Source organism: Bufo bufo, chromosome 5 (assembly GCF_905171765.1).
Source record: "Bufo bufo chromosome 5, aBufBuf1.1, whole genome shotgun sequence".
Lineage (NCBI taxonomy): Eukaryota > Metazoa > Chordata > Amphibia > Anura > Bufonidae > Bufo > Bufo bufo.
The window spans coordinates 512,818,797-512,846,742 of record NC_053393.1 but is presented as its reverse complement, the minus strand read 5'-3'; the positions used below and the strand labels follow the sequence as shown (position 1 = coordinate 512,846,742).

At 43.7% G+C, this 27,946-nt stretch overlaps 1 protein-coding gene across 4 annotated transcripts in view; it reads left to right on the top strand.

Moving 5' to 3' along the window:
* The window catches only part of MLLT10 (MLLT10 histone lysine methyltransferase DOT1L cofactor), a 188,600-nt gene that overhangs the window by 124,071 nt on the left and 36,583 nt on the right, over window positions 1-27,946 (top strand). For all 4 annotated transcript variants that reach the window (XM_040434434.1, XM_040434433.1, XM_040434435.1 and 1 more), the window contains 2 exons: window positions 1,145-1,714; window positions 14,659-14,837. In XM_040434434.1, coding sequence (XP_040290368.1) covers window positions 1,145-1,714; window positions 14,659-14,837 — 749 coding nt within the window. The remainder of the gene's footprint in view (window positions 1-1,144; window positions 1,715-14,658; window positions 14,838-27,946) is intronic.

Sequence of the window (27,946 nt, the reverse complement as noted above, 5' to 3'; positions counted from 1 at the left end):
CTGAGTTAATCAATAAAATGTATCTGTATAGCGCCACCTGCTGTTTGTTCTTTTCCTTATTTTTTTGTCCATCTCACTGAGCTGGTCACACGTGCTCAGTTTGGATCTTCAACAGACACAAATCATATGTTCTGCTAGAAGCTGTGGCAGTTAATGAGAGAGCGGCAGCAGAAGGGACTCAACCCCTGAGCTGCAGCAGAAGGGACTCAACCCCTTGAGCTGTCAGCTTGATATATATCTAGCAGAGCAATGAATGTGGAGATCTCTGGATCCATGTGAGGTACAGGGCTGGTTCTAGCTGTGTTAGAAATGTATTGTCATAACCCCTTTCAGTTTTAGGAAATTTTAAGAAGTTTTTTTGACATCAGAGCTGGGGGCGGGGGCATAACTGGCAGAGGAAGCAAGGGTGCACAGAGTGCCTTGGGCCCTCCCTCGGTGCACTTAACTGCTCATTTGCATATGGCTTTAAAGTGCTTTTTCTCCAGAAGGAAGCAACCGATCACTAAGTGAAAGGTATCATTACATTTATTCCGAGCTATCCCTACAAGGCATGTGCAGTGGTGTGGATGGGACATCTATTGGCCGTAATCATTTGCCTCAGCGTCCCACTCAAGCACAAAACATGTGCTCCAGATGTCTCCATGTTTTTCTAAAGTGCAACAGAAGCAAACCCATCACGCAGATGGCACTATGGATGCAGGGGTGCACCTAGCCTTTCTGCTGCTTGAGGCGAAAACTGAGGCGGCACCCCACCCCCAGTGATGCCAATTTCTTAACCTAACCCCTTTGCCACAATGAAAGCGCTCATTGCCCATGGCTCTTACGCTGCCCCCTCTTATTCCTACCTGGTGCTGCGATTGCCTCACCTGGCCTCATTGGTGATGCCCCCCTGTATGGATGCCCGGTACTGTGTGTGGCCAGGCTTCTCGCATGCATCGGCTGCTGTGTGATCTATGACCTATAACGCGACATGTTCCCGTCTCTTTTTCTCTAACAGGGATTGGATACGAATATTTTACTCCAATGGAAGAGGCATTTGTTTTTTTAGTGTGTGTTAAAGTGGGTCTATCTCTTAAGCTTTTCTCTGCCCCGAAGCATGGCGTATTGTTTTTTAACTTTTTATTTTTTGGTTTTTGTCTTTTAGGCAGTTTCTCGGGAACGCCAAGCAGTGTTAAGTCGTCTTCGGGCAGCTCCGTGCAGTCGCCCCAGGATTTTTTGAGCTTCACCGACTGTGAGCTGCGGACTGATGGGTATCACCACCCCCAGCAGTCCCTGTCAACCAAAGAGACATCTAAAGGGGAGCCCGTACTGCAGGAAGGGACAGTTAGCAGTTTTAACTCTTTAATGAGCCTACCATCAAATCCAGTTATGTCTTTCCAGACCAAAAACTTTGATAGTGTTCCCGGAGATTATGCTAACTCAAGCCTTACTGTATCAGGATACAAGCGGGTCCAGTCCTCCATGGTGGAAGAAGATGCAGTAAAAGAGAAGAGGAGGAAAGGAAGTAAGCAGAGTAAACATGGGCCTGGCCGGCCGAAAGGAAGCAAGAATCAGGACAGCATGTCCAACCTGTCTGTTTCCTCAGCGTCGCCTACATCCTCTGTGGCCTCTGCAGCCGGCAGTATAGCCAGCTCTGGCCTCCAGAGGTCCCCTACATTGCTCAGGAATGGCAGCCTCCAGAGCCTAAGTGTTGGCTCTTCTCCCGTAGGATCAGGTGGGTGACATGAACTACACTCTCTCTATGCCCAGGAACGCTTACTCTTTTGTATTGACTTCTGCTTAGCTTTTTATATGTACAATTCAACCACGGAATGATCAAAATATGGCTCTGTTCACATTACGTATGAGCCTTACATCACGAGTATTCCCCAGCGGCATACGCTGCTCAGAAGTCCCAATGGTAGAAAAAAATGTGGATACCATGCATATACAGTTGCGAGAAAAAGTATGTGAACCCTTTGGCATGATATGGATTTCTGCACAAATTGGTCATAAAATGTGATCTGATCTTCATCTAAGTCACAACAATAGACAATCACAGTCTGCTTAAACTAATAACACACAAAGAATTAAATGTTACCATGTTTTTATTGAACACACCATGTAAACATTCACAGTGCAGGTGGAAAAAGTATGTGAACCCTTGGATTTAATAACTGGTTGAACCCCCTTTGGCAGCAATAACTTCAACCAAACGTTTCCTGTAGTCGCAGATCAGACGTGCACAACGGTCAGGAGTAATTCTTGACCTTTCCTCTTTACAGAACTGTTTCAGTTCAGCAATATTCTTGGGATGTCTGGTGTGAATCGCTTTCTTGAGGTCATGCCACAGCATCTCAATCGGGTTGAGGTCAGGACTCTGACTGGGCCACTCCAGAAGGCGTATTTTCTTCTGTTTAAGCCATTCTGTTGTTGATTTACTTCTATGCTTTGGGTCGTTGTCCTGTTGCAACACCCATCTTCTGTTGAGCTTCAGCTGGTGGACAGATGGCCTTAGATTCTCCTGGAAAATGTCTTGATAAACTTGGGAATTAATTTTTCTTTCGATGATAGCAATCCGTCCAGCCCCAAACCATGATGCCCCCACCACCATACTTCACAGTTGGGATGAGGTTTTGATGTTGGTGTGCTGTGCCTCTTTTTCTCCATACATAGTGTTGTATGTTTCTTCCAAACAACTCAACTTTGGTTTCATCTGTCCACAGAATATTTTGCCAGTACTGCTGTGGAACATCCAGGTGCTCTTGTGCAAACTGTAAACGTGCAGCAATGTTTTTTTTGGACAGCAGTGGCTTCCTCTGTGATATCCTCCCATGAAATCCATTCTTGTTTAGTGTTTTACGTATCGTAGATTCGCTAACAGGGATGTTAGCATATGCCAGAGACTTTTGTAAGTCTTTAGCTGACACTCTAGGATTATTCTTCACCTCATTGAGCAGTCTGCGCTGTGCTCTTGCAGTCATCTTTACAGGACAGCCACTCCTAGGGAGAGTAGCAGCAGTGCTGAACTTTCTCCATTTATAGACCATTTGTCTTACCGTGGACTGATGAACAGCAAGGCTTTTGGAGATACTTTTATAACCCTTTCCAGCTTTATGCAAGTCAACAATCCTTAATCGTAGGTCTTCTGAGAGCTCTTCATTCACATCAGGCAATGCTTCTTGTGAAAAGCAAACCCAGAACTGGTGTGTGTTTTTTATAGGGCAGGGCAGCTGTAACCAACACCTCCAATCTCATCTCATTGATTGGACTCCAGTTGGCTGACACCTCACTCCAATTAGCTCTTGGAGATGTCATTAGTCTAGGGGTTCACATACTTTTTCCACCTGCACTGTGAATGTTTACATGGTGTGTTCAATAAAAACATGGTAACATTTAATTCTTTGTGTGTTATTAGTTTAAGCAGACTGTGATTGTCTATGGTTGTGACTTAGATGAAGATCAGATCACATTTTATGACCAATTTGTGCAGAAATCCATATCATTCCAAAGGGTTCACATACTTTTTCTTGCAACTGTATGTTTATAAGACTGAGGCCAAAGATAAACTCTTCTGAGAGGATGGTTACCTTTGTATACATAGGAACGCTGGTTCATGGTAATCGGCCATTGTAATTGGGCTGCAAATCAGCTGACATACAACCAAACACTCGATTATGGTCATCACGTCACCCTGTGCAGTCAGGGATGTGCTGACGATAACCGACACGACTTGGTGGAGGAGGAATGATCGCAGTAACAGTCGTTCCTCCCCCATATACTTTGCATTGACTGATGCCATATTTCGTGTCGACAAGCACTCGTCATGCTGAACCTTGGGCTGTGTAGTAGGGGTCTTACGTGAGGCTCTTCAGGACCCTCATCTATTAGCCAGAGGGATGTGTGGCTGTCTCTTGGCCAGTGTGTAGTTGCATTGAATGGCCACCGCATTTATTTTAGTGACCGCTGTGTAATGCTTCACTTCCCCTGTAGGGGCGCTGTCATTGAGGTTTTTTTTTTATGATCCCTTTTCTGTAGATATTTTTGGTAGCTATCACACGCAGAAGCATATATTCATAAGCCCCCATTCAACTTATTAACCCCAGTATGTATGTACCGTATGTGTGTGTGTGTGTGTGTGTGTGTGTGTATATATATGTATGTGTGTATATATATATATATATATATATATATATATAATTTTTTACTTTCCCCGAATGCATAGTAAATTGGAGCAGACTGCAGCAGATAGTACTTTCCTATGCAGAGGACCACTGCAGCAGCAAGCCTTGTATACCACGTGGGAGCCTTGTATACCACGTGGGAGCCTATGGTTGATATTTGCAGTGGCCACGTTGGAGCCTTATATTGTCAGGGAAATTTTCCCAACATAGATTCGAGATGAAAGACTTGAGGTGGATTTACACTTCCCGAATATTGGGCACATTATCTGAAAGGAACTCTCCTTCCCGACAATCTGCCCATGTAAATGTGCCGCCGATCACCCGGGTGATCCCGTCAGTCATGCAGGCACTCCAATCATCTTTTCATCTTTTCTGGGCAGCAGATTGTGTGGTCTAAACAGTGATCTGCTGCCCAGAAACAATGATTCTGTATGGGGACGAGCGATCGCAACAGCAACCCCTCGTCCTCCTACAGTGAAGGCGATCTCTGCATGTAAATACAGAGGCTTCCTTCACTGAGCAAGCAGCCGACTGTCGGGTAGGAACGCCCTTACATCGTGCAGTGTAAACCCGCCTTTAGACCTCGGACGCCGTGTGCACAGGGCCCGAGTCTCTTCTTACTCAGGGCAGGTTGCTTGCCGCTAGTTCACACAGCCCAGTACACAGTGAAAGGGGGCGAATGGGCATTTATACATTCATTTATCCCCCATTCACTTTGCACATTGTCGATATCGCATCCCTGTCCTACACAGGGCAACGTGCTGGTGGGAAACGTTGCTTTTAGGTGCAGCGCTTTGCTCATATATCGGGTGATCTGCGGCACCTTTACGCGGACTGATTATCGGAAATGAGCGTTCGTATGGACGCGGGCCTGTGTAATAGGGCCCTTAGTCTTGACGCCTTTAAGGGGTTAACAAGCAGGATCCGTGCCGCAGCCCTGTTTCCTCTCTTAAAGCGCTCCCTCCCCTCTCCTTTGTGCTCTTATGTCGGTATCTGTAGTGAGAATGAAAGTCACAGTTCGGTTGAGGTGGGAAATAAATTGACATAAGTGCACTTTACGTAACTCTCCCAATGCCATATTGACGAGATTTCATACCCACACCTCCGTCTTTATATAGTGGAACTGCATTAATTCAATGGCTAGGTAGGAGGTCTTTACATCTAAAGACCATTTTCTCCCTTGAACCAAGCAGAACCCACAAGCCTGGATGTAAATGGGCTTTTAAGCCGCGCGCTGGTTATTGAATGACATTTCATTCTTCCGCGTGTCTGCATGGAACGGCTCCTTTTCAAGGAGAAAGAAGAAGGGTGCCATCTTTCCGAGCGACGTCTGTAGAATAAAACACGGTGGCGCTTTACGAGTCTGGAAATAATCCGGGGGTCTTATTCAGCTTCACAATAGAGTGCTACACATATAGACATTTAATGGCAAGTGCACGACGCTCTATGGAACAGCCGAGGCTTTTAGTGCCCACTCGTGAGATACGGTCGCCCATGGTCTTCCGGGCTTTTTGTCATTTAGAGACCATTAATATCAACACTAACATTACTCCTTCACCTCTATGAGGCAGCATTATTTTTGAGCGGGAAGGGGGGGTTTGACATTACATAAAGCCTCCTTCTCGCACGTTTTTTAAATGCTTGTAAAAAAAAAAAAAAGCTTAAATTTCAGGAATTATTTTCATATATAGTGATTTGTGAGATTTGGCGGCATTAAACTTAGCGTACAGGGGCATGTGTAGCAACTTTGTCAATTCTATTGCTTGTTTTTAGGGTCCAAAAATGACCTGATAGGTTACCTTTAAAGGGGATTTTCTGGGACCGAAACATTGAAGAGCTGTTCTCAGGATAGGTCATCGTTATCTGATTGGTGGGGGTCCGACACCAGACACCCCATCGATCAGCTGTTTGAAGGGGCTGCGGTGCTCAAAGGAGCGCTGTGTCCTCTTCATACTGTGCCAGGCAGAGCGCCGCACATTGTGTAGTGGCTGTGCTTGGTATTGCAGCTTGAATAGGACTGAGAGACAGAAGGCCATGTGACTGATGAAAGTGACGTCACAGACCAAAGAGGAGGCCGTAAAACTCCTCCTCGGCCTCCCCTTCTAACAGTTGATCGACGGGGGTGCTGGGAGTTGGGCCCCTACTGATTAGATAATGCAGATCTATCCTGAGGATGTCATCAATGTTCTAGTGCCGGAAACCCCCTTTAACATGCCTGAGTATAGTGTAGAGAAATGTAAAGCACTGACCAGATCTTGTTATATACAGTACGTGCACATATCCGGGACCTTGTATCATCCAAGTGTCTATTACCTAAAGGATGCGGCCGGATATGTGGAAGGGTTAACGCGTCAAGGAAGGGCACCGCTTCCATGCTGCTTGGTTAAGTGGTTTGCATTTTTTTTTTTGGCAATAGATTCAAAAAGCTGATTTGTTTAACGAGATTATAGAAATCCAATTCATACTGATATAAGGGGAAACCGGCCTGACACTATGCAAATGGCAGTAGCCGTAGTAAATGGGATGGCGTCGAATTTTTAATTACTTTTCTGTCTGTTATGCAAAGCAGAGCAAACATCCCAGGGAAAAGATTCGGGTGTAAATGGGAGGATTTCCAGCAAAGTGGCGTCGATGCATATTTATCAGAGCAAATTACCTTCCCCGCCCCCCCTCTTAAAGAGTATCCATAGGATAAATGTCTGACCCCTGAGAACGGGGGGCCCCAAGTTCTATGAGACTGAAGCGACCGAGCTTCCTCATTCCCATGGGTTGTATACTTTTATTTGCAGTGGTCCTCTGTATAGGAACATGCAGTCTCCTGTGCACAGATATGCCGATGCTTACCACCCCAACGGGGGCAGAAACTGCACTCTCCTCTATTGAGTGAATGGAGCCCTAATGGATATGTTTAACAGGGATGTGCCAAGTGTTAATGTTATTCCCTGTCCACAGGCTAGGAGATAACTAATTGATTGATGTGGCTCCAACCATTGGGGCCCTCACCATCCATGTCCCCATCCTCATGGAGCGGCAGGCCTGCTCTGCATCTTTTCTCCATGGGCCTGCCAAAGAAAGGCGAGTACAGCGCTATACTCCTTTGCATAGGGGATAGCTTTCATTCTTGGCACAACCCCTATAAATACATTTGGATCTTTTACCTAAATGGGGGCAGGGCTGCAGTAAGCAGCTTTGTCCATTACACAGTGGACCTAGCTGTGTTCTTCTGGCTCTGGAGCCAACAGCTGATCAGCAGGGGTGCGGGGTGTCGGACCACCGCTGGTGATATATTGATGGCTTGTCCTGAGAGTAGCTCGTCAATATTAAAGTAGTGGACAGCGCTTTTAAAGGGGTTGTCTCATCACAGACAATGGGGGTATATGGGGCCGTCAAAAAAAATCTGAGCGCTGGCTCGGCTATTTCCGTCGGGCCGATAGAAGTGAATGGGAGCGGTGGCCGGTCATGAGCGGTACACTCCCGTTCACTTCTATGGGGAGCGCGCTTGGTGGGGGCTGGACCGGTGTCCTCCAGCCACCACCTTGCGGGGCTCCGTTTCGCGATATAGGTGCAGGTCCCAGCGGTGGGACCCGCAACTATAAGACAATGGGGGCATATCCTAGCGATATGCCACCATTGTCTGTGATGAGACAATTAAAAAAATAATGTAAAAAATTAAAAATAAAACAATTTAAAAAACACAATTGATAATGCAAACAAATCTCAAAATGCATTGCTGTAGCCATGATACTACCGACACTTGGTAATACAGAGATTACTCTTTGTCGGACAGTGTCCTTTCCAGGCGCCGCTCTTCATCAGGATCAGCGGCAGTGTGCTTCCATGTTCACTAAGTTATTTCTGTATAAATAAAAACCTGGCAAAGGAATTAAAAAATAACAATGAAAATATCGCTGAGACCCCTGTTTCTCATCCCGGGGTCGGCTGTTAGGAATTGTCAGGTCACTTTATCTCAGCGTACCCTCGATGCCCAAATTAGATTGTACGGTAAGTAGGGTCAGGACAGTGTGCTCCATGGAGCCTGCGTACGGCGCTCTGTAATTACAACGAGGCAAGTATTCCTGGTTCTACCCTTAATTTGATTACTGGGTCACCGTGCCTTTAAAGTCGCGGGGCGAGACTCTATTGCCGATTGCCAAGGAAACCTCATGCCTTATCCCATTTATATTAAGTGTAGATATGCTGGAGACCTCGTCCGTGTGCGTTTTCACTAATCGTTATGTGGGGAGGGACGCCTATAATTGTCTTTAGAGTATCTTTCCATTAATATGATTTAACCTGTGTGGCCTCCTTGTTAACGCTCCACCATAATGATGTGATTCTTAAAGGGGTTTCCAGGAGTAATTACTTGTTATGTAGTGCCTGCTCGGGTCCTTTGCCCTGCCTCTTCTGTGTCCATATTCCGATCCCCGGAGTGTTTACGTCCGGCACTGTATACCCCCAGCCATTGACTGGCTTCAGCGGTGACATGGCCGCAAGTGGCACATCACTGCTGAAGCCAACCATTGGCTGTAGCGGAGCATGTGACCATGCCCACACAGCGCCGGATATAAACATGGACACAGCAGAGGCAGCGCGGAGAACCGCAGTGGTGCGGAACAGGTAAGTATGAATTTTCTGGAGGCAGGCTTATGGCATTAGATAAAATATAATTATTGCGAGAAAACCCCTTTAAGACAAGTAGGGCGGCAGCGCTATCAGATTCCCAGATGTAATGACTGTGCAGTTCCCACTGTCATAGATCCACACACAGGATCAAACCAGTGTACGGAGCTTCAAACGCTTGATCCATGCAATATTGCGTCCAACACCCTTCATGGCACTTAGACAAAATGGACAGGAGAAGACCTCATTGACTTCTATGGCAGAGTTTTCTAAGCATGCCCTGTGCAGAGGTCAGGAGGGAGGAGATGAGCTGTGATATCACCTATTGGGAATGGTGGATGCTGTGTTATCTATATAAAAGCTGAGATCTGTCAGTGCAATCCTGCATGTGATGACAATGAGATGACTACTGAAAAGTGATCTGTACAGTCCAAGTAAAGTGGAGTCTATTATTAGGCTTAGTGGCCAGTGTGCAATCTGCAGTATTTTAGGATTCTTTTTTTTTATTATTAACTATAGATAGGGAAATGGAAAATTGAAAATCGCATCAACAAAAAATTCTTTAAAACTTAATTTAAACAATTAAGTTATTTTCTGATGACACTTTCCCTTTAAGCTCCAGTGACGTCACACAGCAGAAGTCAACTTTTCAAGGTAAAAGGCTCAATATTATCAAGAAAGGGGCTGTGATGGTCACGATAGACCTCAAGGATGCGTACTTCCACATCCCGATCCATCCTCAATCCAGGAAGTATCTAAGATTTGCGGTACAGCTGGAAGGAAGGGTTCATCATTATCAGTTTAACTGCCTTCCTTTTGGAATATCTTCTACCCCTCGCATCTTCTCCAATGTCATGGCAGAAGCAGTGGCCTCCTTAAGCCGGAAGGGAATACTAATAGTTCCATATCTGGACGATCTGTCAGTCGTAGCGGAAAGTACAGATCTGCTTCAATCACATATCCAGGTGGTCCTTGCTCATCTTCAGGATCTTGGCTGGATAGTCAATTGGGAAAAGTCCAGCCTTTTTCCAGCCAATCGGAGAGTTTTTCTGGGCATCCTTCTAGATTCCATCCTCCAGAAATCTTTCCTACCCTCCCCAAATGTCCAGGATCTGAAGGTCAAAATCAGGCAATTCCTGAGATGTCCGGCTTGCTCCGTAAGAGAAGGCATGAAAATGCTGGGTCATCTCTCGTCATGTATCCCTGCAGTTGCCTGGGCTCAACACCACATGAGACCCCTGCAAGATCTGATCCTCAGGAAATGGAACAGGTCTCTGCTAACTCTGGACCAGAAGATAGATCTACCCAGGGATGTAAAAATCTCTTTACAGTGGTGGCTCAGAGACAACAGGTTTAACCAGTCCACTCCCAATAGCCCTCTCATTTTGGAGTTCCTCCAGGATGGGTTCGATATGGGTCTTTCCCTAAACACTCTAAAGGTGCAGGTGTCCGCCCTGGGTACCCTCTACAACACTAGTCTGTATGATGTCCCCTGGGTTGCTAGGTTTTTGGAAGCTGCAGATAGGCTAAACCGGGGAATTAAGAATTTGGTAGCCCCATGGAACCTAAACACAGTTCTTTTAGGCTTGTCAGATTCCCCGTTTGAGCCTTTAGATTCTCTGTCTATCGAGTGGCTTACTCTTAAGTCCGTTTTCCTGGTAGCAATATCTTCTGCTAGGAGAGTTTGCCAGTTTCAGGCCCTATCCATCCAGGAGCCTTTCCTTAGAGTCTTAGAGGATAAGTTAATATTTAAGTTGGACCCCAATTTCTTGTCAAATGTAGTATCCACCTTTCACAGGTCCCAAGATATTGTCATTCCCTCATTCTGTGCTAATTCCAGGAACGAGCAGGAAGCAAAATTCCATAATTTAAATGTAAGAAGGGCAGTTCTTCGTTATATTGATGCTACCAGGGAATGGAGGATAGACAAAAATGTTTTTGTGCAGTATTGTCCCTAATAAAGGTAGGAAAACAGCGAAGAGCTCCATATCCCGGTGGATAAGAAGTGCTATTACGGAAGCGTATACAGCCTCTGGTAAAGAGCCTCCTCCATCTCTCATTCAGTGAGAGCAGTGTCTACCTCCTGGGCCGCCGAAAGGGCCTCTGCCTCCCTAGAGCAGATTTGCAGGGCGGCCACTTGGAAGAGGGCCCATACTTTTACCAAACATTATAGGCTTGATGTATTTGCCAATGAGGATATGGCCTTTGGACGCAAGGTCCTGGGTGCTGTAGTCCCTCTCTGAGTTGTTTCACTTTGTTAGTTCTCAGTGTGTGCTGTCATGGAGACGACTGGGGAAATGAGTATTACACTCACCGGTAATCCGATTTCCTGGAAGTCTCCATGACAGCACATATATTTTTTGGGTTCTACCCTTTATCCTGGTCTCTGTTAAAATACACTGGTGATGAGGGGAAGGGGCGGGGTATTTAACCTCTGTGTGTTTTCCTGTCCTATCAGAGGAAGTCAGTCTGTGTAATACTCATATCTATCGCATATCTATTATCTATTTAATCTCTATCTAATATGTATCTATGAGATATTTATCTATCTAATCTATATTATCTATCTTTCTCTTATCTGTTATTTATTTAATCTCTATCCATCTAATATCTATCTATGTATCTATCTCATAGCTATGTATCCATCTCATTCATATCTATCTATCTGTCTATCTCATATCTATCAATCTCATATCTATGTATCTGTCTATCTCATATCTATCAATCTCATATCTATGTATCTGTCTATCTCATATCTATCAATCTCATATCTATGTATCTATCTCATATCTATGTATCTATCTATCTCATATCTATCTATCTATCTATCTATCTATCGTTTTCATATCTATCTATTTCTCTCTTTATCAGGACTTTTGTTTCTTTTCTTTATTCCATTGATGGTTTTCTATATCTTTATCTATACTGCTCGTATCTATTGTATTGTGTCTATGTGCACTGATTGAATAACTGGAAACAAAAACAGGGGAATCGCCCTTTCGAGCCCAGCTCCCTCAGTGAATTGGTAGCGGTGGGCGCACCAAGCAGCCTTTGACCTGTTGTTCACCCTCCTCATGCACTAGGTGTCAAAGGAGAAAGGGAGCGCACATTCGACCTCACAATCTTCCATCATGCTCCTCTTTGTGTTCTCACCAGAAGACGGATGGGTGCCAACTTCACAGAGGCCCTGTGAAAAGGCTCCTACCTTTCTCCAAATGTTGTGATTGATCTGTTTTGTGCATCCCAACAGGGTTTATTCAAGAGCTGAAAACCTTCTCCGTCACTCTCTCTCCTGAGTGATCTTCCTCTTTAGATCTGAAATGTCCTAATCTAGCACGCGGTGGATAAATTAGGAGACCTTATGTATTTCACGGATGGCGTCAGTCCAGCGTGAGATTAAGATAAATAAGAGATTCTGTTGCTCTTTGAGTTTTTTTCTGTTTGTCTTTATATGTCTGTTGTGTTTGAACGCTTTCTATTTGTCACTTTTTTTTTTTTTTTGGCGGGGTGGGGGGGGGGGGTGATGATGACTTTTTGTTGGGTTGTTCTCATGACATTCACAGGTTTGTTATGTCTTTGAACTGTTTGCTAGTTTTTTTTGTTTTTTTTTTTACTTTGCTTTTATACTGAGTTTTTAGGATCTTAGGTGATGATTTTGCATGTTGAGCTTTTTGAATTGCTAGTGTTTATAGTATTTTGAGACAGCCACCCAAAATTTTTAGTGAAAAATATTCTTGGGGAATTGTTCCTAAAAGATACCAACATCGAATCCGACCAAGGGCAACATCTGCATGGAGTTTGTATGTTCTCCCCGTGTTTGCGTGCGTTTGCTCCAGTTTCCTCACACACTCCAAAGACGTAGCGCTATATAAGTGCATAAAATAAATAATACACAGAAGATAGGGGAATTGAAAATCTGTCACATGAGAGAATCTGGTCTCGATGAGGGGTTGGTCTTTTGGTGTGGTTTCTCTGTATTTACATCATATTGGTTGTTGCAGTGACCAGCACTGAAAAATCAAGAATTCCTGTATTTTCATTTATCGTTTTATGTTGCTGGTAAAGGATAATTTTTATTACTCCTAGAAGTTTAAGAATAAATTGACAGCTGGGTGTTACCAGTCGGGGGCGTGTCCCTGTACAGTTTCACACTGTCCAATCAGGCTGACTGTATTACACTCCGTAGGGAGACACCCACTGAAAAAGGGTAAGGTAACACCCAGTTGTCAGTTTAGTTGTACATTTCCAGCAGTAACAGATGAACAACTTAATGCAGAGGCCTAAAAAAAAAAAAAAAAAGCTTATTTTTATGGGGAATACATGCATTTACTTAAGCAGGCATATAAGGCAGGGGCGGACTGGCCATAGACCCTACATGGAAATATCCTGGTGGGCCAATGCCCAGGGGGCCGCCCATGCCTTCCTCACAACACAGGCCTGGTACATAATGATCTGATGCCTTCAGCATTAATGCTAGGAGCATCAGGTACTTATGCCCGTGGCCGGCAGCCACAACTGCCCTCCAGAATTAAGGGGATATAGTTGAATACTGCAGTTGGGGGTGGTGGTATTTTGTGCTGCACTGTGGTATTTGGCTCTGCGGGGGCGGTATTTTGTTCTGTACTACAGTATTGTTGGCCCTGCCCACTCCTGTTATTCCAGCCTACTTGTTCTGTCTTACCTTCTGTCAGTTTGGACTTGACTACAACATGGGGCCACTTTTTTAGGTTGTTTTTTTTTCTATGGCTTCTTTGAGTTCTCAGTCTGCCCCCAATTTTCTTGTTTTTTAATTCTCTTTATTTGTTAGTCTTTTATATTTTACCCCAGATGGTAATCTCCTTGTGTCTTATTCATATGCAGTGGATGGACTTTAGTACTGTGGAGAGGAGGAGAGGTTTTTAGGGCCACACAGTAAAACCACTGTAATTCTTCTATGCAGCCACTGTGATCTCTCATGGGGATAAAAGTCAGAAGCAACGTCACGGCAGTAAGAAAAAACGGTCATGATTAGTTCCCTGATTTTTCCCAATGTCACAGGAAATCTTTGTGATTTCAATATTATTTAGTCCTTTGCACTATTTTATTCTAAAGGGGCCCCGTACACCTTAGATGAAAGGAGATCACATCCACTGATTGTGGCAGGATCGGACTATCTACTGTATGTGTAAGGGCGTCCCAACAGTCCACCAATCCCAGATGTTATAAGAAAGAAGGATTGGGCATGCTGGATTTCAACATGCCCTAACCTTTCTTCATATGGGAAATAAGCAGATGCTGGAGGTGTCTGGAAGTAGCTTATTCCCTTTTGCCCCATTAAAAAGATATCCACAAATCTGTCCAGTGTGCTACACTGCTCCATACATCGGGGGGTACTATATCTCCTTATGGAGAGTCTTATAGGCCAGCTCTGCCTCTGGTGCCACCAGATGTAAGGCAGCTATCCTATAAGTCAATGTTCAACCCTTTAAACAGGCCTTGAGACATGACTTGGATATTACATAAGCCAGCCTCTCATCAGTGCAAAGTAGTACTGGCTGAGAGGCCTAGGTCAGGATTCGGGGGATACTATTTGGGATGAGTGAATCGACTTCGGATGTAACATCCGAAGTCGATTCGCATAAAACTTCGCATAAAAGTTTGAATACTGTACGGAGCGAGCGCTCCGTACAGTATTAGAATGTATTGGCTCCGATGAGCCGAAGTTATTACTTCGTGAAGTCTCGCGAAACTTCGCATAATAACTTCAGAAATTGATTTATACTGTAAAAAAACATTTCCCGAACTCTGGTTCGGTTCCAAATGGTTTTATTTCTTTGTAAATCCTATCTTCTAAGTATCTGAACAGAATCTATTTTATGCTCTTTTTTTATTACAGGTATTTTCAGCAGCAATGACGTAGCGGTGTCCTTTCCCAGTGCTTTGTCAGGCTCCAGTACACCCGTTTCCAGTACCCATGTATCACAATGCTCCACGGCCCATCTACAGCCTGGAGGATCCTCATCCCCATTGCCCTCAACTTCAACTACTGTCCCTGCCAGCACTACTACTACTCAGGTAAGACGGTTCCTCTATCGTCCTCATGTTGGCATAGACATGCTTTTTACGTCTTCTGTTCTATTCTGGATGTATACAAGTTGTGTTGGGAGATTTGTGGCATGTAATGTTGACACCCCCCTATTTTTATGTCCTGCGGTCCTCTGGTGGAATGCAACTGGTTCACATTTACACATAGAGCCATTCTGAGTGTATTGATAATGCTGCTTTATTGTCCTGTTGTTGTGGTGATTTGCAAATTTCATTGCATCTTAAATGGGGTTTCCCTTCTAATAAAGTGATGGCATATCGCTATCATATGCCGTCACCTTATGCTCTGTTCGAATCTGACAGGGGGCACATCCCTGGTGTAACACTGCCGCCCCTTCTAGTTTTTCCTGCACAGCTTCACTGCCAGCCATCCACAGGTGCAGGAAACTGTGGCACAGTCCCTTTGACTTTAATGGGCAGTGCTGGGGTTCCCTGCACATCCAGGAGGTTGTGAGCCTCTGTGCAGAGGGGAAACAGTACTATGTCCCCTTCATTCTCAGGTTGCAGAGGTCGGATATTCTGTAGCCCCAATTATCCTATCACTTTGTTCCTATGCAGGCTAATGTGGCTCCATGGTAACAGACTACAAACAAACCCTGTGTGGTCAGATCCTCCAACCATACACTCCTCCATCTGACCTCTACTGCTTACTAACATTCATTGTGTAGATTAGCAATATGTGTGGGATACAGGAAAAAGATTATGACTGCTTGACCTGACTCCACAGGGCGGGTTTTTTTGTAGTCTGTTTCCATGGCGACACAGAGCTGCAGAGGAGATGTTGCAAAGTTGCATAGGACCAATAATCTAATGAGTGTTTTACATGAAGGTACACCTTCCCTTTAGGGCTCATTCACACAAACAAATTTTTTTGTCCGTGTTCGTTCTGTATTTTTATTTTTTTATTTTTGCGGACCGTATGCGGAACCATTCATTTCAATGGGGCCACACAAAAGTAAAAAAACAGAAATGACTCGGTGTGCATTCTGTATCTGTAAGTCCACAAGTCCGTTCCGCATAAAAAGTAGAACATGTCATATTCTTGTCCGTTTTGTGCACATGGACAGGCATTGTTACAACGGATCCGCAAAAAATACGGATGGAACACTGGCGTCACACGGATGTTGGCCATTTTTTTTTGTTGCAGATCCATGTTTTGTGGACTGCAAAATACATACGGTCATGTGCATGAGCCCTTAAGCATAGGAACTCTTGGTACATTGCTTGGGACAAGGAGGTGGCAAGTGCTGACGGGTCTAATGAATCTGTGTGTCAGCGGCCACTTTTGGAGTTGGATCTTTTCCACTTGGCTCTGATCAGAGAAGTGGGGAGGGCACGAATATAGTGACGATGCAATAAGATGTGGACTCAGGACTGACAAAGTAATGACTGGTCAGGGAGGACTCGTGTACACTGGTGTCTGCGCTGTCATTGCCAGCTGCAGCGCACCTACATCAGAGGCTCATTAAGCCCTATGAAGAGTGTAGAGAAGCTCATATATCGAGGCATGCACCAGGTGAAGGAGCCATAAGACCCCGGTAGACCTGGCATGGCATCCAGCCCTTTGTCTGATGATCAGCTCGGTAGGGGCATGCTTTAGTAGGACAGGTACACGTACGCCCGGGGCGTCCTCTGCCATTCTGGATGCAATTTATAGTTCAGCACTACCATGAAATGAGACATCCAGCGCAGTGTGACAAGGCTCGGAGCTGTGATGCAAAGTATCCTCTCAGGAATGAGAAGTCAATTTACACTAATGAGGGCTTATTTCGAGAGCAATAAACACGTCGCAAGCAAATAGACAACCCAGCCAGAACTGCGGGACTGACGCAACGCTCGCCGGTGGGGGTTGCATCACTGGTGGGTTCTTACTGCCTCCGTCGTATCCCAGTCCGCAGGGATTCATCCCCGTTTACTCCAGTCTCTTTCTGGCATCTGGTATAACGAGGCTCTGAAAAATGTCCCTCTCCCCCCGCTCTGTTATGGAGCTGCCATGTGCCCGTACAGTGTGGAAGAGGCGCCATATCGTGCTTGCATCACTCAGCTGCTGCCAAGACTGGAAAATAAGTAGTCTTGTATCCCCAGGATCCTTCAAGGTGGCCTGACACATTAGTGTAAGGCTATGTTCACGTGACAAAATACGTGGCAGGTCAGAAGGTAAGCTGGCATTTTTGGTGGAGTAAATGGTGCCAACTACACTTCAGTGTATGTTACCCCTTTCCCATTGAATTCATTGGGAGCATGGTATAAACCTGACACTTTTTAGGCTTTTTAAAAAAATTTTTTTATTGCAACATAAAAATCCACTGGCTTGTCCACTAAGGCCTTGTTCACACTTCAGTGAATCATGGACGTGTGCCGTCTGTGTTCTCTACTGAACTCTCCATTGGTTTTTAATGTGTTTGTTCACACCTCAGTGGTTTTCCAGTGGCCGTGGGTCAGTGGAAAAAGAACGTGGACATGCACGCCTTTGGACCAAGCATAACCACCCCATATGACATCAGGCATGGAGAGGCACAATTGCACGCTGGGCGGTACAGTTGTTGAAGCCGCCGCATGGCACCCATCGAGTATTGTAGATGGGTTCTATCAATTAGAATAGGGCCCGTACATAATACTCGCTGGGTGTCAGCTGCTTTGGCGCATGTAGCGAGTCTCTCCACGCCCAATGTTCAGTCGGTCGAGAGGCTATGTCTGGTGGGATTGTGCAGGGTTAGAAGATATGACCTCTTTCTTGCCACGCTCTCTTATCCTTCGGTTGTGGTTAGTGACGCAGCTCACCCCCAGTCACTTCAGTGGAGATGAGCCGCAATACCAGACCCAACCCTTGGACTGAGGTGGCGCTGTTTCTGGTGGAAGGCAGCTATCTTTTTCTAACCCTATTCATCACCATCTTCTACCCTGCACACAGTGGGTCTCCACCCTCAACCAGCTCACTTTAAAAAGGGCTAGTGTAGCCTGAAACGCGTAAGAGATTTTTGCTGCTTCCATCAATAAAGAATTTGGTTTTTATGACTTGGCACAAGTGCTGCATTTCGTATATTGTATCTTCTACCCAAGATGTATTGTGCAACAGAAAAATGGAGCAGTTGTCCGTAGCAAGCAATAATTTGCTGCTTTCCTTTTCCAAAGAGCCTCTGAAAAAATGAGAGTTGTAGTCTGGCTGCTCGGGGCTTTTCCCTAGCTCTAGTTTTGCTGAATGTGTGTGTTTAGGTATGAGCATATCGACTGCCAGGGGTCACGTAACGTTAGCTTTCTGTTGCCTATGTGAGGGTTAATATTATTGCACTTGGATATTTGGATGCTTGGTCTTTAGAGCCACTCGGGTCTTGGAAGGCTTATTCCCGCAGTAAGCCAGGAGCGGCACATGGAGGACGTCTCCCAAGTCACAGACAATCTGCCGGCGCTGTAATTTGCAGCCGCAGATTACATGGAGCCGTTCTTCTTCGCGTATTTTGCTCTGGTTCCTTTCATCTGAATCTTATCTGGGGATCGTTGTTCTCCGCTCTGTCTATTTAAACTAATTACGGCGCAGTCATTTGTCAGAGAAAACATGGAGCTGTTTACATTCAGCGCTATCGCTGGAGAGACGAAAGCCGGCAAACACCGGCCGTGATAACATCGTCTGTTTGTCGGCAGATCAGTCGGAAGAGATCGGGGGCAGAAATGCGAGCTTTTCTCGAGGCTTATGTGTAATCGGTCATTATTTTGTAAAACTGATGACATTTGTAAAGATGCTGATACCTCTCCAGTAGCATACGTCTGATAGATATCCCCCTGACTCCCCCTGTGCACATGCATGCTTGGTTCCGATATTACATAGTCGGCATACCTCACCAAAGTTGGCGGGTTTAACAGAATATGATCTAGTCTGTATGGTAGCATTAAAGGGGTTTTCTGACGCTCTTTAACTAATGACCTATCCTCTGAATAGGTCACCAGTATTTGATCGGTGGGGGTCCAACACCCGGGACCCCCGGCCAATCAGCTGTTTGAGAAGGCAGCGGTGCTCGCAGTAACGCTACGGCCTTCTCGCAGCTTACCCGAGGCCAGTGACAACACGTTCATTGGTCACTTGGTCTCGGAGCAGCTTAGTCCCATTGAGGTGAATGGGCTGAGCTGCGATACCAAGCGCAACCATTATACAGTGTACGACGCTGTGCTTGGTGAGCACTCACAGGAGCGCCGGTGCCTTCTAAAACAGCTTATCAGTGGGGGTCCCGGGTGTCAGACACCCACTAATCAGATACTGTTGACCTATCCAGAGGATAGGGCATCAGTTATTAAGAGTCAGAAAATCCCTTTAAGGCTAGCCATATACATTCTGTCTCTGAACCCCTCCGTACACATGCACACTTGGCTCAGCCGTTCTTGCAGGTGTTCTCCATTGGTAGATAGGAGTAAGCTGCTGTCAGACTCCTCTGGCGGCGGTTTATCTTCTGAGAACAATAGGATAGGACATGTTGAAATCCAACAACCCGATGATAATAATCTTTATTTATATAGCGCCAACATATTCCGCAGCGCTTCACAGTTCAGGGGTTCATGTACAAACAGTCATAAATAACAGAGCAGCAAACAGGTCAATAACTAAAGAGGAATGAGCGCCCTGCTGACAAGAGCTTACAATCTATCAGGAGACAGGGGCAAGACAAAAGGTAAGAAGTGCTTGTGCCGTACAATAGTCCAGCCATCTTATCCGAATAGGAGAGTAGATATAAAGCTGCATGGGCCGTCGCTAGCTGGTATCTGTAGTGCTTCTGAGGGCATGGGGTGTGGTGGATAGTGTTGGATTATGGATCAGGCTCGAAAGAATCAGGAAGAAGAGGGTGAATGGAGAAGAGTCAGATCAGAGGATGTGATAGGCCACCCTAAAAAGACGTGTTGTTAAGGAGACCCTAAAACTGTGGATGTTGTGAATTAACCTGATTTCTTGGGGTAGAGCGTTCCAGAGAACTGGGGCAGCTCAGGAGACAGGAGTGAGAGGTTCTGATTATGGTGGATGTTAGTCTTAAATGTTTTATAGAGCATGGGTAGGGTGGTAGAGAGAGACTAAGGAGGAGATGTACGGGGTGCAGCACTGTGGAGAGCTTTGGGGGTGAGAGTGAGAAGTTTAAATTAAATCCTGTGCTGTATGGGCAACCAGTGCAATGACTGGTACAGGGCGGAGGCATCAGAGTAGCGGGGCAGAGAGATGGACCCAATTCTTCTATGGACATCTACAGTGGGGAGGAAGTCAAGAGGTCCCCATGCACAGATGAAATCGACAGGTTTGGCCATTTTGAAATCTAATGTGTATGGTCAGCTGGCAAGCTTTAAGGCAGTGCACAAGATAAGACTTATAGGTTCACACTCTAAAAAAACATAACGCCACAAACACTCCACATATGAGATGGAGGTATCGAGGCCCTCTTAACCCTAACCCTGATAGCTGTCTTGGCTAAAGACCACCCAAAAGCCAACGTCTATTGGACTGTTGTTTCCAAACATTGCTCTGATGAAGGCTAACAAGCAGATGCTTCTTTGTCCACTAGGGTCATAAAGGGACATTTTGTGTGGTCCCACCTACTATCTACGATTGAGATATGTGGTGGAAGTAACATTGTAACACAGTGTGTGTGTGTGTGTATATATATTTTATATACTACACACAGTTTTTTTCGCACCAGACTATAAGACGCACCTAGGATTTAGAGGAGGTAAATAAGAAAAATCAAACCTCGGATCAGACCTCAGATGAGATATATAAAAAAAAAATATAATAAAAAAATTACCTTGCTTGCTCCTGACGGCGCTGAAACTTTGTAGGTCCACCATTCACAACAGATGACATCACAGCTCATCTTCTCCCTCCTGACCTCTGCACAGGTCACAGAGCGGCCTAGAAAACTCTTCCATAGAAGTCAATGAGGTCCCCTTCAGACCACTGTGTCTATGGACATAGAACTGCCGTAAAGCATATTTCTAATGCTGTTAAGAACAGCTCAGGCAAGATGGCCGCCCCCATAATCATGTGCAGAGAATAGAATAAATAAACCTGTAATCAGAAAATAAAAAAGGATTAGAAAAAAAAGGAGATGTGTCACGATCTGGTTTTAACTGTAAGAAAAAAAAAATTGGTGACGCCTTCCCTTTAGGGTCTATTCACACGTCCGTTATAACACTCCGTTTCCGTTCCGATTTAAATCTGATTTTTTTTTTCGAATCCATTAATTTCAATTGCCTCTGCAAAAATGCGGACACCAATCATAGTGCTGTCCGAATCACGGAATCCGTTCCGTTTTCCTATTTTCGAGTATGCGGATCCTGAAAAAAAATTAGGTTTGTCCTACTTTCTGTCCGTTTTTCGGGTCCGTTGTCCATTCCAGTCAATGGATCCGCATAAATGCGGATGACATGTACAAAAACCATCCGAATGTCATCCGATTTTGTGGATCCGTTGACAGGAAAATGGATGGAAAAAAATAACGGAAACACGGAATGGATTCGGAAGCACTTTAGTAAAAAAAACGGAAGGTTGTACTGAATAACGGATCCGCAGAATAAAGGAATGTTTATCTGGAGAGGTAAAAATACTGACGTGTGAATGGACCCTTAAAGTAAATTAAATCGTGTTTCTGTCGATTTTACAGAACACTGCCCCCTAGTGGCCTTTTTATCATGCAAAATGATTACTAATTTTCTGGTGTAAAAGCCATGACTTTGTACAGTTTCTGTAGCTGATATGGAAGTATATGATCTGCACTGCATTGTTGTATACGCTCATCGTGTTGCATTTGGTGGGGTATCCCTGTTTATAAGACATATCACACAGCTCTAGTGCCCCCAGCTGGTCAGTATTATTATTAATATTTACTAAACACCCATTATATATATATATATATATATATATATATATATATATATATATATATATATTATTTTTTTTTATGGTTTCCCTTGACGATCGTTTGATTGATTGAGGCAAGCACGAGATGATGGACGCGCCGAGCCTTTGGCGTTTAAAGGGAAAGCAGTGGGTTTTAAGTAGGAAGAGGTCAGAGGGTGGGGGAAAAAAAGGAATTTACAGCTCGGGGGGGAAATTCTTAGGTAACATGTGACCCAACAGGAAGAACAAAGGAGTCCCAGTACTAGAGTAATCCTGTATTCGCTCGAATTAAAATCCTTCCAATCTTATTTCATCCCTTGTCCCAGCGAGGTTGGCTTCACATTGAAATCCTGAGCGAGCAGAGGGACGCGGCTGTGGCGGCCGCTGCATGGTCCGGTACAGCGCTGCGCGCCGAGACAGCTGCATCTCCGATTCTGCTCCTAGCAGTGAATGCTTATTGCCTGGGAGCTGAGGCTTATTTAGTGTGGCTTATCTGGTGCTCCTGTAGCAGCCATCAGTCTCCAGGCAACCCAGCCGCATTGACCTCTTCATTGAACTGAGTGTAGCAGGACCTTCATTTAGCTGCCTAAAACAATAGTGACGGAGCCGCATTCGAAGACCATGTTGCCTGATAGAAGGAGCTCAAGTCCTTTCTTTCTTTTTCTTCCCTTTGGTTTTCTTGTTGCTTAACTTTAAGGATTTTCTTAATTAGTTTAGGAAAAACACCATTTTATTTTTATTTTTTTGCCACATTTTTCATGGCGATTTTTTTCTTTTCTTTTTTTTTTTTAAAGATATATGCGGTCAGTAGGACAATATTAAATGCACTAATTTGTAGCATTATAGCAGCGTGCTTTAAGTATGGGCTTATTTCTGTCCCTTTTTCCTTAGGCTTCTCTATAGGAGAGAAAAAAAAGCATTGTGAAAAAGGTCTGCATTAAAAAAAAAACATGAAATTCATAGCATCTTTTTTTTTTTTTTTTAACCAAGCAGAAAAAAAACCACCTAATAAAAGGGTCTGTAAAGGAGACCTTGGGGTCGGTGTCTCTGAAGTTTGCTTTTTGATTTTTTTTTTTCGATTGTAGGATTGGATTTGTGAACAGTTGGATAAAACTTTGTGTTCAGATACAGTTGCTGTTGATTATTATTTTGAAGACTTTATACTATAAAAATATATATGGTTTAGCATTTTTATGTGTACTAAATGTAAATAATAAATGCGTAAAAAAAAATTATAAAAGAAAAATGTTATTGGATAAATCTTAATAATGAAAAAGTGGATGTTAACAATTATCTAGAAAAGTGAAAACATGTTTTGAGTGTGGGATAAAAGAATTAAAAACTATCTATCCATTATCTATCTATCTATCTATCTCATATCTATCTATCTATTATCTAGCTATCTATCCATCTTACATCTATCTATCTATCTATCTATCTATCTATCTATCTCATATCTATCTATCCATTATCTATCTATCTATCTATCTATCTATCTATCTATCTATCTCATATCTATCCTTCTATCTATCTATCATCCATCTATCTATCTCATATCTATCTATCTATTATCTATCTATCTATCTATCTATCTATCTATCTCCATCTATCTATCTCATATCTATCCTTCTATCTATACATCTATCTATCTATCTCATTATCTATCTATCGTAATCTAATCTATACAATGTCTTGCACCCCCCCCCCCCCAAAACACATGCGGTTTTAAACAGATGCTACATTGTAAATGTTGCCTGTTATTTCAGTATTTTGCAGTATTTTTGGTCATGTTGCGGTTATAAATGGTGCATTTCCTCTTTTGCAATGAGAAACGAGACAAACATTTGGCGTGGGATTGAAGTGGGATATTAATGTGCGGCGGCATAGCTTTGCAGAAACGGAGTTATGCAAATACAGGAGGAATTGAGACTTAACACTGCGTTGATTTAAATAACCCGGGCGCGTTGTCTACTGCCCATTTTGCGAGATTGATGGCTGCAGGCAATATCCAGCTATAATGCAATAGTTGGATTTCTTTTTGTATTAGCGTTTGACTGGTTGCATTAAAATGGCAGACGCGCCCGATGAGTAGCGTTAGGAGCTCTTTTATGGAGTCCTCTCTCTGCAGTAAGTCGCTGATGAAATGACACTGAACCAGGCACAAGCTGTCTGTGGCCTTAAAATTTGGTATAAGTAGCGTGCCTGTCAGCTCTATTGTCTGCTCTCCAGAAATCTCGCCGCTCCTGATGTCATCGAGATCACTTTAATAGCCTGTCAAGTTCTTAATTTTTGACAGATAATTCCTTTGCCAGAACAACATACTCACTAATGTAAGAAACAATTCAAATCCACGTGTCACTGGGTCAGGTCTACATTTTTGGTGGATATCTGGATTCTGCAGATTTTGATCTTATATATTTTTTTTTTTTTTAAATAAACTAAAAATAAAAGCCACTGTAATAAAAAAAAATAAAAAAAAATAATATCAAAACTATTGCTATAGCTCGTGTAGCATTGCCTGTGACAGGAACATAGTGCAAACATCTAGTACTGATTCTTTTCTCCTTCCGTACAGCTGTTTTTGTCTCCCCCCCCCCCCCCCCCCCCCAATAGGTCTCGTCGTTGTGTCAGAATCAGGTTTGTTTGCTTTAATAATTGCTCTGGTATTTTATGTTTTGTCTATTTTTTATTTATTTTTTTATTTTATTTTTCATCACAAAGTTGCATGGTGGCGCTGTTTAAATTGTATAGTAATGAGTAAGGGCATGTGCACACAGCAGTCAGGTTTAGTGGTACCTGCACACGTGGCAGATTAATACAGTGCCAGCAAAGGCAATTGATCTGCCGTGTGGTTTTTGAAATCTGCAGCAAGTCAATTGTTTGTGTGATTTCGCACCTTATGTAGAGTGGTTTTCCCCATAGACTTCTATGGTATTGTTCACCTAAATCTGCCCCAAAAAACGCATAAAAACTGTACAAAAATGCGATAGGTAAGGCGGATTTATGTGCGATTTTGATGCAGATTTCATGTGGATTTTCTGCACACAAATCTGCACTTTGTGCAGTTACCCCGTATGTGTTTCATGGTCTGCAAAATCGCAGATCCTGGCCACGTGCATGCTGCCATTTTCTTTTTCACTTCCCTAGAAATGTCCTATCCTTATCTACAAAATGGACAAGAATAGAACATGTTCTATAATTTTTGCAGGGCCACGGAACGAACGAGCGGATGCGGAAAGCGCGCGGCGTGCTGTGTGCTCATTGAAATGAATGGGACCAGACATACAGTTGTGTGCATGAGCCCTTATGCAGATTTTCCGCTCTGAATTTGCTGAAGGTTTCACTGATTTCCACAGGAAATCTGCACCAAAATCAGCAAATGTTACTCGCGTTTTTGCCCCAGATGCAAAGGGCGAAATCTGCGCTAAACAATCCGTGCAAAACAATTGACGTGCTAAAGATTTCAAAGATCCGCACCGCGGGTCAATTTCTGCACCTTGTACGGAAGATTATACGTAGCTGCTACTGTATTAGGGCTCATGCACACGAACGTATTTTTCAGTTTTTTTGTGGACCGTATGGAGAATCATTCGTTTTAATGGGTCCTCAAGAAAAAAACTGAAGTTACTCAGTGTGCATTCCATTTCCGTATGTCCGTTCCGCAAACAAAATAGAACATGTCCTATTATTGTCTGCATTACGGACAAGGATAGGACTGTTCCATTCCGCAAAATATGAATGCACACGGACGCCATCCGTATTTTTTTTTCAGATCCGTTTTTTGCGGATCGCATAAGAGCCCTTATGCTGTGCATTTTCTGGACGTAAAACCATGTGGAAAATTTGTGTGTAAGGCTACTTTCACACTAGCGTTTATTACGGATCCGTCATGGATCTGCAAAAACGCCTCCCCGTTACAATAATACAACCGCATGCATCCGTCATGAACGGATCCGTTTGTATTATCTGTAACACAGCCAAGACGGATCCGTCATGAACTCCATTGAAAATCAATGGGGGACGGATCCGTTTTCTATTGTGTCAGAGAAAACGGATCCGTCCCCATTGTCTTACATTGTGAGTCAGGACGGATCCGTTTGGCTCAGTTTTGTCAGGCGGACAGCAAAACGCTGCAAACAGCACTTTGGTGTCGGCCTCCAGAGAAGAATGGAGACTGATCGGAGGCAAACTGATGAATTCTGAGCGGATCCTTATCCATTCATTCAGATTGCATTAGGGCAAAACTGATCTGTTTTGGAGCGCTTGTGAGAGCCCTGAACGGATCTCCGAAACAGAAAGCCAAAATGCGAGTGTGAAAGTAGCCTAATATGCACCATGTGCATGTAGCCTAAAACTTTAATTATCCTAGGTATGTGTATGTAAAATATTTGTATTGTCAAAATTTTATAATAAAAAAAATTCTGTAAATTTTTATTATATATATATATATATATATATATATATATTTATTTATTTTTTATTATTTTTTTAACTATATTTTTACTATATATACACACACAGGCAAATTACAATATATTTCCTTTTTTTATTCAGTTTTTTATTCTTTGTTTTGTTTCCATATTGGTATTTCCAATCTTAACCCACATGGCTTCATTACTGCTGAGAAGTGAGCATATGGTCCGCGCCCTCCGGCTATCTTGTGATTTGTAAACCTATTTGCTGTTTCCTGTCGGAGCATCACATTTTGCCAGCTTTGCTTCAGCCTTGCTGCCTCTTCTATTCCTGCTACTTTACCCGCGTTTGTAACTTTTTATATTGAGATGGTGTTTATATATATATTATTTTTTTACTGCAGAATTGGAATCTTTTTTTTGCAACTTGTCTATTTATTGCCTTTGAACAGACACACAGATGCAGAAATCACAATTTCGGAAGCACAATAATCTGTACCACTTTCCAGATCATACAGATTTCTCCGTTGCTTTGTAGCGTCGGCGTTCCTTTTTGGTTTGTTTACCCGGTGTCTCCCCTTCGTTTTTTCACTTCCTCTCTCAGCAATACAAAGCAGTGACAGAACAGGAAGCGAATAATCTGCTTGACCCCATCTCATTATCAGCAGGATAAGGAATGCAACTGAAAAAATAATCGTTTGTCAGCCGAGGCAACGGATCTTCAGACGAATGTAAAAGGGTTTGTGCGTGGCTTTCTACGAGGTGTCACATCTGATATTAGGTACAGAAAAAAAAAAAAACTTACAATGACTTGTAGCTGCGGAGGATTGAAAGCGGCGCTCTCTCCTGTGATTGTATCGAGCCAGTGAACTGTCCCTGCATCAGTCTCGGCAATTCTCTTGCTATATATCTGTAGTCATAAAATAAGAGGCTTATTGATAGTATATAAACTGATTAAAGCCGTCTCACAGTCGGTTTTTCATACACGGGATGGCACCAAAGACTGCGGAGGCAGTGGGTTCTGTATGGTTTAAGTACAATGAAATCCCACCCCCTTCTTTATGGAAACTCGACTTGTGGGCATTCAGCATTAGCCTAAACAATGGCTCTGAATATGTTAAGCCCCTAACAATTAGGGAGCAGTTTGGGGCATTGAATAATGTCGAATGATGCAATTGAACCTGACAGCTTGAACAGTCAGCCCCCTCATGGGACCTGAAAGTTGTTCACACTTGGTTTCATCTCTCATCACACGCTGAGTATTAAAGCCCTACTTGTCGGGAGCTGAGGCAAAAAAAAAAGAAGAAAATAACAACAAAAAATGGGCTTTCCGAAAAAAGCTAAAAATTTATTTAACCCCACGGTACCTCCCCCCATATACGATACTTCCTGTAGATCTAGAAGAAATGTCAAGTTTCCAGGTGTGCACCTAAATCTGCCACCTCTCTTCCGAGCTGGTTGTCTTTCGAGATCTTTCCACCCTTCACTGTGGTTCTTAGCCATAGATACGTTTGTGGCCCCATGGTGCTTCCACACCAGTACTAGGTCCACTTTCTTAGAGATCTGGTTGATCTACTAGTATATTTTTTTTTAGAGAATATACTCAATGCAGAGAGTAGATTCTAGGTCTACGGTCTCCTTCGCAACGGAAGAGGCGTTTGTGCCCGGAAGAGTTGAACAACCAGACGTGGAGACTGATCCAGAACAAGATGGACCCAAGCATATTCTGAAAAACAGCTATTCATATGATTTCCAGAGATCTTAAAGGGGTTTTTCAAGAATGGAGGGAATACCATAAT